The sequence below is a fragment of the Echeneis naucrates genome, chromosome 21, assembly GCF_900963305.1.
Source record: "Echeneis naucrates chromosome 21, fEcheNa1.1, whole genome shotgun sequence".
Lineage (NCBI taxonomy): Eukaryota > Metazoa > Chordata > Actinopteri > Carangiformes > Echeneidae > Echeneis > Echeneis naucrates.
Genome location: NC_042531.1, coordinates 3,635,687 through 3,648,727, shown reverse-complemented (window position 1 = coordinate 3,648,727; position 13,041 = coordinate 3,635,687). Strand labels below are relative to the sequence as shown.

The 13,041-nt window shown below is 43.8% G+C and overlaps 1 protein-coding gene across 1 annotated transcript; it reads left to right on the top strand.

Moving 5' to 3' along the window:
* The first annotated feature begins 952 nt into the window (after positions 1-952).
* rnf17 (ring finger protein 17) lies at positions 953-12,960 on the top strand. Its single transcript, XM_029530751.1, has 37 exons — positions 953-1,022; positions 1,795-1,907; positions 2,032-2,129; positions 2,234-2,321; positions 2,587-2,676; positions 2,791-2,894; positions 3,040-3,208; positions 3,291-3,367; positions 3,560-3,634; positions 3,993-4,258; positions 4,374-4,448; positions 4,559-4,717; positions 4,830-5,001; positions 5,421-5,562; positions 6,094-6,281; positions 6,398-6,527; positions 6,938-7,100; positions 7,344-7,459; positions 7,657-7,774; positions 7,875-7,992; positions 8,165-8,422; positions 8,525-8,672; positions 8,834-8,946; positions 9,095-9,185; positions 9,320-9,447; positions 9,830-10,013; positions 10,133-10,244; positions 10,364-10,527; positions 10,675-10,794; positions 10,860-10,940; positions 11,112-11,237; positions 11,324-11,368; positions 11,517-11,627; positions 11,714-11,822; positions 12,109-12,244; positions 12,524-12,710; positions 12,865-12,960. The coding sequence occupies exons 1-37, from the start codon at positions 953-955 to the stop codon at positions 12,958-12,960; spliced, it is 4,740 nt and encodes a 1,579-aa protein (XP_029386611.1).
* Positions 12,961-13,041: the final 81 nt, after the last annotated feature.

Sequence of the window (13,041 nt, the reverse complement as noted above, 5' to 3'; positions counted from 1 at the left end):
TCACACAACACAGCAATGCTGAGGGAATCTAGATAATAGAAAAATAAACAAACAAACAAACAATAAAGAACAAATGAATGAGGACAAACAACAGATTATAACACGGGCATAATTTATCTTATTCAAACACAGCAAACACAATGCAAAATAAGTAAAAGTGCCATTTTACAGATAAATATCCTCCAAAGTAACCACACACCATCACCTGTGGGGTTTAGTCAAAGACGAGGGGTCACACTGTAGACAAAACGCTGATGTTCAGCATTTGAAGCTGAAGCTGCATATTGCAGATATATAGATCCTTGAATAAAGTGATCATTTGCACAAATGAAGAGCTCTGTGGTTTTTGCCTGCTGGTCTTTGTGAGTCCATCAGATCACCATCACTTGTGTCCCTGCTTTAGTCTTTGGCGCCTCCAAGTGTCCAAAAAACAAAAGCACATGATTAGAACTCAGTTTTCTTTTTTATACTTTTTTACTCTTAAATATATAATGGGTGTTTTTAATACGAAATGTAATAACTGACTGTATTTTCATATAATAATAGAAACATGTCAACATCTCTGAGACAGTTTTAATCCAAATTTGAACCTTTATTGTCCATCTACGATTTGGAGATATGAGAAAATGGTTGAAGAGTCAATAAATATAATATACTGTCTATGTTTTTTCAATTTAACTGCACATGAAGTACGTGTTGCTATTATCGGTGCTGTGCATTGTATCACATACTTCCTGTGAGCAAAAAAACTCACATGAAAAGATCAAGCCTGAATTATTAAAAATCTTTTTGAAAATTAAAATATTCATCCGACAGACGATGGCGCTCTGCACCACGGGCCTTGAACGCACCTGCGCTGTCACGTGATAGAGACAAGTGAACGCACCCTGTCGTTTGAGAGCGAACAAACAGAAAATAAAGAGATAAAAAAATAATTTTTTAGTTATTAAAAATGGACATTAGGGTCAACATTCCCAGTGCTGTCTTGTGCAAATTCTGCGGAGAGGTCTTCACTCTGCCTGGTAGGATAATTTGGGCTTTCTGCTCCGTTTTCGGTGATAAATCAGCTATAGTCGCTAAATGGCGTCTGCTAACTTGCTAGCAGCAGCTAATCAGTTAGCATCTATTAGCAGGTGTTTAAATGGTAAAATTAAAAATAAGAAACTGGATGTTTCTGTTCAAACATGACTAATGCGACTTATTTGACCATCATTTACACATTTGGCGTCTGTAGATTGTCGTTGTTGTATTTTTGCTCCTTAAATAAAACACTGAAAATGTGGCGCCCAAGTGAGAGCGGACATGTTGGAGTCCAACAACAAACGTGTTAACTGTTTACTGTTTTAATCAATAAAACTGCAACTAACAGCTTCCCATGTGTCCTTCATACCCTTTAAAATGTCTTCATTTAACCTTAATGCGTTTGAATTTACGTATTTAATGCGGAGATAGGAATATCCTGTTTCTTTAAGTGGTGTTTAATGTGTATGTTTAAAAAGGACAATTTGAAAGTTAAGTATTATTTGTGTTTGTTTATTCTTTTGAACTAGATGATTGGATTTAATTTATCCAGCAAAGCAGGTCATTATGAAATGTTAAAGTTTTTCTGTCCTGTGTAAATCCTCATCTTCAAGTGTTAATTTTTTTTATTACTTAGAAAGCAGAGATGATTGTAAGTCATTTAAAGTGAACATGCTGTGCTTTTACACTTATTACACCAACATGGCAGTCTTGCTGTCTGTCCTTATTATGGGTTAGTTTAACTTTTTGAGTGCATCTTGTTTTCACTTTCAGAGGATGAAATTGACGGCAACCTGCCTCGACTGCTCTTATGTGGTCATATCTACTGTACATCTTGTCTGCGGACCATTCAGAGCGACAACATCATTACGTGTCCAGAGTGTGAAGTAAATTACAATTCATCTAATTCCTGCAATTCAAGCAGTTGAATTTGGTTAAAAATTGTGTATTTGTCTATGTGGTGTGTATTGAAGTGTGAATGGACACTGAAAGAGTTCAATTCCTCCTCAGGTTAAGTCCACGCTCCCTGAAGGTGGGGTGTATTCTCTGCAGGAAGACAGCAGAATTATTGGCCTCATCTACACGGCAAAAATGAACAAAAAGAAAAGGTAAAAAATGACCCACTCTGTTGCCTCCACCTCGTTTAATAATGTAGTAGGCATTGGAAGCAGGTAATTTCTTTCATACTTTTTTGTGTTGACATCTCTTGAAGCCTCCAGTGTGACAGACCAAGACCCCGCAGAAAGAAAAACACACCATCATTCCCAAAATATAAGGCCAATACCCAAGATATGGAAGAGGTATGTTTGGGTGATCACAGAGGTTGCTGATAGGAAATACATTTTATCCTGCTACCAAAGACCCTTGTTACCTTAGGCATATATTATGTATGTCATTTGATATGGCATTAAAGTTCAGCGCTGCAAGTTTCAAGCAACTGAGATAAAAAGCAGCAAAAGAGTTGGTGTGACAAATGGCTCCTCGTGTGTTTCAGTCAAGATGTTGTGAACAAGTTTCAGGAAAATGTTTTGTTCAAAAGAGGCTTTTTGGGTATATTTTAATCAGCCAGCTGATATTGAGAAGACTGAGAGGGCAGTGGATGAGGCGTTGGTCCAGGCTGCAGAGAATGTTGCCCAACTGGAACACATCCATGAGGTAAAAGCTGCACCGGATCCAAAATAAACAAACTAAAGGAAAGTAAATATTCTGAAATGTCACAAAGAAAGTAGTAAATCAGTGAGTCCTCCATGCTGTGTTTAATTCATGTAGACTCTGAAAACTGGACTGGAGGAACAGGTGACTAAAGAGAGAGCTCGACTGGAGATGGAGATAAAGCAAGCTGCAGACAAAGCTTTGCACACTATCCAAAAGTGGTATGGATGCTAAAAGCTTATGATGCTTTCTTAATATTTTGCACAATTCTTGCTTCTTCAAATATTTTATTTTTCTGAAAAGTGTTCTCAGTTAATTCTGGAGAGCAATATTTATATTAATGTCTGGAATATCTTTTTTCAACAGGCGGGATGTACAGTTGATTCAGCTGACAAAACTGGAGGCACAGTTCTCCACCAGCCAAGCTGAAGTGAGCCGGGTCCAGGAGAGGATGAAAGCCCTGGAGCTTGCTATACAGATGGCCAGAGAAGTACGCCGGGTCCCCTTCTTGGAGCAGTACTGCACCCTGGATAAGGTATGAAAGGTCATGCTTATGTGCAGGCAAACAGATGTTTCCTTGTAAGTTAGATTTGATAAAACTGTGATGTGGGTTTTAGGTCATGGAGACATTGCAGGCTCCTGTGGATAAGCAGTGCTTTGATATGAAGTGCGTTACTATGAGCTCTGGACTGAGGTTTGTCACCTGACACATCTGCTGCAACAATATATGAATGGGACTCAATGCATCACAATAGAAATGAGTTACTGTTAGACACATCCCTCATTCTCTTTGCCCTGTAACGGTTTTTGTTGGCGCCTGATGCACATAAGTGACAAGTTTCTCGTCTATTAATTTTGAATTTGATTATGTATGTTTGTGTTCTAGCTGCGTTTTCCAGTCTGAAAACCTCAACCAGAGTCTTGTGTTGTCTCTGAAGATGGAAGTCAGCGACCCAAAGCAGTAACTATCCTCTAATGTGTCATGTGGCTTCACCTGGTGATGAAAACTGATAAAAGCTGTTGCTTCTGTGTGTCTTTAATCTGGAACTCATATCATAAACTTCATCACAGTAATGGCCACGAGGAGAGTTTCTCTCATCTGTGCCACCTCAGATATCACAACATAAAACAATGTTCTTGTGTATAATTGACTGTTGTTCCATCTTAAAACTAGGCAAACTACTTCCATATATTTTTTTTTGTCAGTGTGGTATTTACTTTAAATATAATTGAAGATTTATTTTTTTTTTTAAGATTAATTTAGACAATTTTGTGTATCGGCACAAGAAAGACTCTTTTATTTTTCCCCTGCCTTACAGCTTGTCCGAGTCTCCAACTAAAGGCCTCTTCCCAGGCAGCCACAACAGGAAATCCTGGCTGCAGAGTTTGGAGGGTAGGGACTGTATCTCACCCAGCTGCAAGAAGCCTCCGTCCCCACAAAAGCAGAGCAGTGGGAGCCCGGGCGACTCCTCCCCAAGCCTGCAACCTCGACGCAGATCCAGCGGCTCTCGCCACAGCTCAGGCTCCGACTTAGGATCTCCAGATCTGATTGTAGAGGAGGTCTTAGAGGAGAGACAAGAGCCCGGTGGGTCATGTATGTCATAAATACCTCAATTTAATCTCACTTAAGTAAGTAAGGACAATCAGAATATTAAATTGCCTATGATGCACTGATGAGAAGCTGTAATCTGCTTCTGCAGCTCTTCCTCCAACCGGCCCAGAGCTGGCTAATGACAAATGGAGAGTCCACAGGAAAAAAAGAAATCAGATTTTTGGCAATAGGAGGAATGGTAGGTTGTGATGTTAATTTTTAACATTTATTCCCTCTCCTTTGCAACCCAGTTTTCATACTTTCATAATGTTTGTTTCTGCTCTTACATCCCAGTTACCCAGTGGGTGGTAGTCACCTACGTTGTGAATCCAAGTCACTTCTATGTTCGTTACGTAGCCGAAAAGAGAGAGAGTGAGATCCTGTCCAGGAAGATCAACCGCTTCTGCTGCAGAGACAGCAGCTGCTTCACTTCCGGTGATACAGTGGAAACAGGTTGATGATACTGATGGTGTATTGAAGAAAAGAATGGAGAAAATTTGTTTTGTTTTTTTTCCTCCACGGTGACAGATTCTACTTCTTCTTGTGTTCCTCTGCTCCTCTCCAGGCTCCTTGATCTTTGTGAAATGGAAGGAGGGCCTCTGGACTCGGGCCATAATGGTCGAAATCTTGCAGATTGGCTGTGGGGAGGCTGTGAAAACTTGCAAAGTTACTCAGCTAGCTAGTGTACGTGTCTTCCTCCTGGACTATGGCCTCACCAAAAGCCTCATCCTTCACAGGTAGACATGAAAATGGAAGGATGTCACATGTCATTGTTTCTTTCTGGTTAAAAATGGAGCCGCAGCTCAGGAAGGTGTAGAGATTTATTACTTTACAGATATGGTCCATTTAAACCCCTCCAGAGCAATTTGGCTTTCATTCCAGCTATCCAGCATAGCGTCCTCACTGCTTCATCAGTTCTTGCCTCCAGGCAAAATCAACAGCTACCCAGGTGTTTTCAGATTTTCATCTCGAAGGAACCCCAAGAATGAAAAATAGTTTTTGTTGTTCCTGCACAGCTGTGTGTTTTTAAACATGTATACACTTCTTAGAGACATCTAACAGACATTTGATTTATACACTGAAAAGTTGCTTTTATCTGTATATATTATTTGTATATATATATGCAGAATCTAGTCGTCTTTTTCATCTGTTGCAGTGAGAAAGTGGCCACTGAGTCTTCACTAAATACTGTGAACCAGAGCCTGAGGAAGGTGGGGGAGGCCCTGAATGTGGAGCTGGGTCACTTTGCTCCTCAGGCCATCAGATGTTGCCTCAAGGATCTGGTCCCATATGACCTGGTAAGAGATTTATGTTGCTCCCCTATCTGTATTCTTTATTTATATCCTCTACAGATAGAGAAACAGTTCTGTTTTAGGAAACTACTTGCCACCATAGTGGAGGACGATCTCAAATGCAAACGACTAAAAGTAACACTGAGAAAGGAATTTTATAAAATATGTTATGTTTCAGTCTATAATTTGTTTTTTTTTTTTGGTTATGCCTTATTTTTGCACGGATTTTCAGATAATGAAGGAAACACTGGTTTCACACTGACCACAAATTCAAATCTTTTTGAAAAAGTCTTAATTATGAGAAAACGATTTCATGATGATCTGATTAGACTTTGGTGTGACTTGCAGCACAAAGATTTTAATCCAAACTGTTTCAATCCTCAGCATTGTGATGATAGACTACCAGCCCTTTGAACATAATGTCTGCTTTGTCATGGAGATTGTCGCGGATCATCAGGCAGCACAAACACCTCTGAAAGAGATGTAGTGTCACTTTTCATTGTTGTTAAGTAGCGTGTTTGTTCGTTGTGTGTTCAGACAAAAGGCTGGAGTGAAGAGGCGCGGGTAGAGTTCTGCAGCGTGGTCGGCTCCGCAGCGGTGGAGATGAGGCCTTTTGGTCAGGACAGAGACTCTCTGCTGGTGGACCTGAGGAAAGCGCCCATGGATCAGTCCAGTGACGTCCCCATCTCCGTCAGAGAGTATCTCGTTTTCATTGAAGTGGCCAAGTATGTTTCTGGATCAACAATTAATGTGATGAAATGATCGTCAGTCAAAAAGTATGGAGATCAAATCGTCAGGTTCTGCTGGTGGAGAGCTCCGGCTCTGTGCTTTGTGCTGATAGGTTTTATTCTCCGGTGACGCAGAGCGGGAGGCCCCTGCTGTACTACCCCCCGCTCTATCCCAAGGTCAACACAGAGCTCAATGCTGTGGTGTCCCACATCAACAACCCTGCAGACTTCTACATCCAGCTGGTACTAAACAAACCCACCATATATGTGATATCCATAAAGCTGCTCAGATTTCAGGGGTATAGTTAAAATTAGTGAGTGACATGAAGGCCTTGTGGTTAGAAGAGAAAATATGAAGGTTAACATTTTAGGAAGGAAGGGAAACACTCCCTTTTAGTTTTTCATTCTTCCATTGGTTTGATTTGATATCAATAAGTTTAGGCTATTTACAACTGAACTTGGAACATTTTCACTATAAATATTAATATAAAATAATAAAAGCTACATTTCATCCAAATATTTCTTTCTGGACTTTAAGGGATGTGGCTGATCTGATTTTAGTTGGGCTTTGACAGACTTTTTACTGTTATTTCTTTATAGTTTTCCAAACTTTTTACTCTGCTTCTGCTCCCCAACTCACCCCGCCCCACCAGGTCGACAACATGGAGTCCTTGTTGCTCTCAGCCAAACTCCAGGAGTGTTACAGTGCGACAACAATGACCGGACAAGATGACCTCTCCATCTACTGCCCTGTGATCGGACAGGCCTGTGTCGCCTGCTATGACGACAAGCTGTGGTACAGAGCTCAGGTCGTAGGTGAGTGTTGGCTGAGTTTATGTGCCTTTCTAAACAATCACAACAAATAAAAGACACTCATTTCATCCAATTCCTTTTACTGTTTTACCTTTTACTCCGATGAGCAAAAACATTATGACCGCTCGCAGGTTGAGTGGATATACATACAGACTTTGACAGGGTCTACATCAGGTGGGTCATCACGAATAAAGCATGTTAAAGACAAACTTTTGCCTCCTTTTGTGTGTATTTGTGTGCACACAGGTCATCCAGGGGGCAGAAAAGTGGAAGTGCGGTTTGTAGATTTTGGCAATAAGAAAATCGTGTCGGTCAGCGACTTAAGGAAGATCAAGGATGAGTTCTTTGCTCTTCCTTCCAAGGTGAGAACATTTGATCAACTGCTTTGTTACTTGCATGACAGGAAAACAGTAAAATCCCAGCAGACTTTCCAGGTGCTCATTAAAATATGCATACATTAGATTACTTAGAGATTTTTTTTTCTCAATGATGCACACATTTTATTTACTTGGATGTTTATTTGGTTAAGTTAATAGGACTTTCTTCTTCTTCTGTCCAGGCAATACACTGTTGTTTGTCAAATGTGATTCCTGCTGATGGAGAGACTTGGAGTGAGGCCTGTACCAACAGATTCATCAGCCTGGCTCACCAGAAGCTGATCACTATTGTGGCTACAGGTACTCTGTGTGCATGTGAGATAGTACGCTTGTATTTTTAATACTGAAAGTACTTCTGTGTTTTTCCACTAGTTTTATTTTCTTCCCTTTACCCCTCCAGGGAAAGTCCCCAAGACTGAGCCGCTGCCTATCGAAATATTTGAGAGCAGTCTGAACGGACCTCTGTCTGACATTGCTGAAGTCCTGGTCAAAGAGGATCTGGCCTGCTTCAAAGACGAGTGAGACTTAATTTAAAGCGTTTAAAAGAAGAAAGCAGCCATAAATTACCTAATCTAATAATTTAAATACATGTGCGTTGTCTGGTATTGTGTCCTGCAGATATTTAGTCTATGAATACTCTTTATTTGAGTTGACGTCTTTCCCTCCTCTCCCAATCCTTCCTTTCATCAGTCGTAAGTCCAGGCAGGCCAAGCCTCCTGCTGATGACTCTGCCATATGGGACCCTCCACTTGATGTCATGTCAGCCACAGAGGGTCCTGATACCCCGGACCGAAAAGCCCCCGGAGAACAGGATGAGGAGCTGCAGGAGTTCCATCCTCAGCTGAAGCTCCCAGCCCAGCCCAAAGACCTGAAAGTGAGAGTCTGCCACGTGAACTCCCCGAGCAGCTTCTACGTCCAGCTCACCCAGAACGACTCTCAGCTCAAAAGGTCTGCAGTTAAAATCCTTGAAACAGGCCGAGCACCAGATCTGTCTGTAAATACATACAGCGTTTATTCAGCTCTGTGATCACATCTGTCCGTGTCGTTCAGAGTATGTGAGCTGGTAAAGAAGGAGTGTGCGCTCATGGAACCTGGAGATGTGACGTGGAAGGTAGACGAGTACTGTGCTGCTCAGATTAACGGGGTTTGGGAGAGAGGACAGATCTGCTCTGATGTCACGTCCAGCAACGTTGTGGAGGTATAAAAGCTGTTTCCACCGGCATCAATAGTTATAATAGTTTTAATATTTTTCTCTTTGTGGATCTTGACTGACTTGATTCACTTTATGCTGTAACGATTTGAGCTCATCTGAATCAGTAATAGTGACTCTGTTTCCCGGTTTCTGCTGGTTGTTGTCAGGTGATGCGCTGTGACCATGGCAACAAGGTGAAGCTCCACACCAGCACCCTGCGGCTGCTGCCGACCTCTATGATCGGCTCTCTGGCACTGGAGTGCACGCTCACCGACATCAGGTTACACACACACACTCTCACATGCAATGATTAAAGCACAATGTGGTGGTTGATTCAAATCCACTGTCCTTGTGACAGCTGCTGCACAGTTTTGGTGGTTGTGTGTGATAGTAGCTCACGTTTTCTCGCTCTCCTTTCTCTCTTCCAGACCAGCAGGAGGCCGATCCACATGGACGGCTACAGCCTGTGACCTGTTCTCCCACTACCTGACAGGAGCCTCGGCTGTTATGACCTTCAAGGTCCTCATGCCAAAACATTCTGTTTTTGTACATTTTGAGTTTCTCAGTCTGAGCTTGTCCACCTGTGTGTTTCTTACTTTAGTGACCTAGTGTCGGTGTGTGTCTGTGTGTGTCTCACCTCTCTTGTTGTCCAGGAGCTGACAGATCCAGCACAGCGTCCAGCGCCGGTCACTCTGTTCTGCTCAAACAAGATGGGACAGTTTGTCAGTATTGCAGACTTTCTGGTCAGCGAGGGCCTTGCTCTCAGGGAGAGAAAGCAAAGGTCTGTGTATGTGCGTGCATGTGTGTTTGTGTGTCGTGTGTGCTGGCCTTAACAACATCAGAAAACACTGTGAAAAGCTGTAGGCACAAAAAGCAGAGTGAGGTGCACCCAAAATCAGGTTGAGATCAGGTTTCTGTAGCGGCCACAGCATCTACTCAAAGACCTGCTGTTCTTTGTGTCTTTAAACAATTCTTCATGATTTATGATGAATAAGAATCTAAACATTGTCGTTTTTTGTTTTTTGTTTTTTTGTTTTTTTACTTTATCAACACATCTTTTTTTTTTTTTTTTTTTTTTACATGTTCTATTTACTTTTGTTTCTGCTTTTGATATTTAGTTTTTGATGTTAGGCAAATGTTTTTGTGTGTTTGTTTTTAAGCAGAGATGCTGTCCTTCAGAAGCCCACAGAAAATGATTCTCAAAATCCAGTGACAGACACACAAACTGTTAGTTCTGCTGGAGAGAAGACAAGTACTCCTCTCTATCCCTTTTCCTCCCAAACCACCGTCATTTCCACATCCGTCCCTCCAAAACCAGCTCCACGCAGCATCATGTCTGCTGAGAAGGTGATCGCACACACACACACACTGAGGAACTGGCAATTTCATTTCAGATATGATCTCAGAAGTCTCAAGGTGTCACAATCTACTGAAAATTTCAGGTTGTCTCCTGTTTGTGTTTACAGGTGAAGACTCCGCTCTATCTCCCCCCAGAGCTGCCGTGTCTGGGTCACTTCCAGATGAACGTGTCTGCAGTCGGAGACGATGGTTTGATTTACATCAGAACGCAGTACGCAGGTGAACATCACTTCGTTGATGCAGACATTAACTTCTGCAGCTTTGTCACAATGATTCAGGTGGACTGAAGGATGAATTTATTTGAATTTGGTGGTCAGAGAAGTGTGTCTCTGTATCAGAGTGTCAGCTGGAGCAGCTCAGGGAGCGGATTCAGCAGAGCATGAAGACGCTGCCCAAACAGAAGCCCTACACCTGGAAGTCCGTCCAGGGCTGCGCCGTCATTGGCCCAGACATGTTGTGGTACCGAGGACAGCGGCTGGAGCTGCTGGGAGGTCATGTCAAGGTCTGGGCGGGGGGGGGAAACACTATACATGCACGACCAACATAAAAAACCCAAAAATCATCAAGTGAGATGTTTATCATCATCACTGTGGGCCTGCAGCTTTGTAGTAACGATAAAGTCAAAGTTTGTGTGTTTGTGTGTTACCAGGTTCAGTATGTGGACTACGGCCTGGTGGAGAACATCCCCGTGGTCCATGTGTACCCCGTCCTGCTGTGTGATGATGTTCCTCAGCTCTGTATGCCCTGCCAGCTGCACGGCGTCAACCCTGTAAGTGCGCGTGTGTGTGTGAATGCTTCACAGTAAACCTTGTTCACGTGTCGTCCTCTCCTCAGGTCGGCGGCAGGTGGCAGCAGGACGCCGTGGTCTTGCTGATGGAGGTGTTGCTGAACCGATGTGTGGACGTGCAAGTCGTGGTAAAGTTACACTGACCGACCGACTTTCTCCATTTCTTTGGTCGCCTCGGTGGGAGTTTGTTTTGGCCTTTTCCAGAAAATACAAACAATCTGCGTCACAAAACAAACCGCATATACAAGATGTAACCTTAGTATATGTAATGTGTGTGTGTGTTTGTGTGTTTGTGTCAGGAGCTGCCAGCTGACCCGAGGGAGCCCCTCACAGTGGAGCTCTTTCTGGACGGCCTCAGCCTCAGCAGGATCCTGTGTCACCATGAACATGCCTCCATGGACCGGACCATCTCAGCACAGGTGTGTGTGTGTGTGTGTGCGTTCTCAGGACAAAGCAGTGCTGCTGTAATGTACACAGGAACATCTGTGTGTCTCTGCAGGGACACTCAGAGATGCCTCCTGCACAGTTCCTGGATGACTGGGACATCGACACTGAGGTATACGTTTGGAGTGAAGGCCAGAAAATGGATTTGAAAAGCAGCCAAAACTCGCTTTAAGCTCATAGCTGATTGAATATGAAAATGAAGTGAACAGGAGTCAGCCTGGAGCTGAAGCTGTGGACTGATGCAGATTCTGTGTTTCCAGGGTCTCAGGGGCCCCGAGGAGCCAGTCCTGGGGCGCTTTATTTACCCAAACCTGCCACAGGAGGGAGAGCGGTTTCAGGTCCGAGTCAAGCACCTGTGGACCCCCAACGAGGTAACTGCATTCAGCACAAATGTGTTTCAGTTGTGTCGTTGTTGTCACTCTTACATAAGTGCTGAATGTGTGTGTCTCCCCTGCAGCTGTTCCTGTGGCCTCTGGAGGGGACAGCAGACGTGGAGCTGGACGAGGCTCTGACCAGGATCAACACGAACATCAACAGCCTGTCTCAGCTGTCCCACTTCTCTTACGGTAACAGCTCGCTGTGTTTTCCACATAGTTAACATCATCATCTCATCATCAGTCGGGGAAATTCTACTTTTCTAGCACTTTTTATAACGATGGGTTCAGTTCAAAGAGCTTCGGACTGAGGACCAAGTGAGGAAGGACGTACAATAAAAGACAATTAAAAGAGCCGTTTGTGTTTTCATGGTCAAAGAATTCAGCAGATTCATGTCTGTCAGGTTTGCTCCAGCAGTCACATATCAGGACGCCTGTTGTGAAGAGACCGACCTGACTTTCTGCTCCTGGTCTGCAGGCAGGCCGTGTCTGGCCAAGTACAGCGACGGGAAGTATTACCGGGCCAAGCTGATGAAGATCACCAGCGTAGATCCCGTCATGATCCTGGTCCAACACGTCGACTTCGGCTCGGACGACACTCTGCCAGTCAGACGGTGAGTCACAAGAAGTCAGCAGCAAGCTGGTGACGTACGGAAAACGGGGATTATATAGAAGAAAGACACAAACTGCGATTAAAACATGGAGGTGTACTCTCTGCGGCTTTGAGGAGCTTTCTCTGATTTCTTTAAATGACTTTTGTATCAGACGTTTCTCAGTAATCAGACTCATTCTGTTCAGATGTGGTGAAGACCCGTAACAGGGCCACTAAAAGGGCCGAGGCTGGGACAGGAATGTTGACGTGTTGGTCCTGATGCTCTGTCACTTCCTGTCAGGCTGCGTCAGATGCCGGCCGAGCTGCTAAGGTTCCCGTTGCGGGCGCTCAAGGTCAAAGTCGCCGGCTTCAAGGCTCCGAGCGTCACCCGGCAGGAGGACGTGCTGCCCTACAGCCCCGGGTGGAGCGTGAAGGCTGCCATGGAAATGATCGACCTGCTACACAGCAACGTCACCGCCTCTGTTGTGGTAAGAAACGCACAATGTGACTGACGTGTTTTTGAGGCGTCTTTTCATGAAGGTGACCGTTTTCAGCCGGGGGAGTCGCCCCCCGATGGGCATTACACAGAATGCATCATCGCTGGCTTCACTTCCCACACTGAGTCTGTCCTCGTCTGTTCAGACTCGAGAGCCGGAGCTCACTGTGCTGCTGTACAACGAAGACGGAGAGCTGATCCATCTTCCTCTGGTGAGCAGCGGCCTGGCTGAGCTCGACTGAATCCACCACAGACACTTTGAGCTTCCTGTAAGAGTTCATCTGACTGAAGGTCCAGCTTTAAAGATCACATCCGTTTCTGCT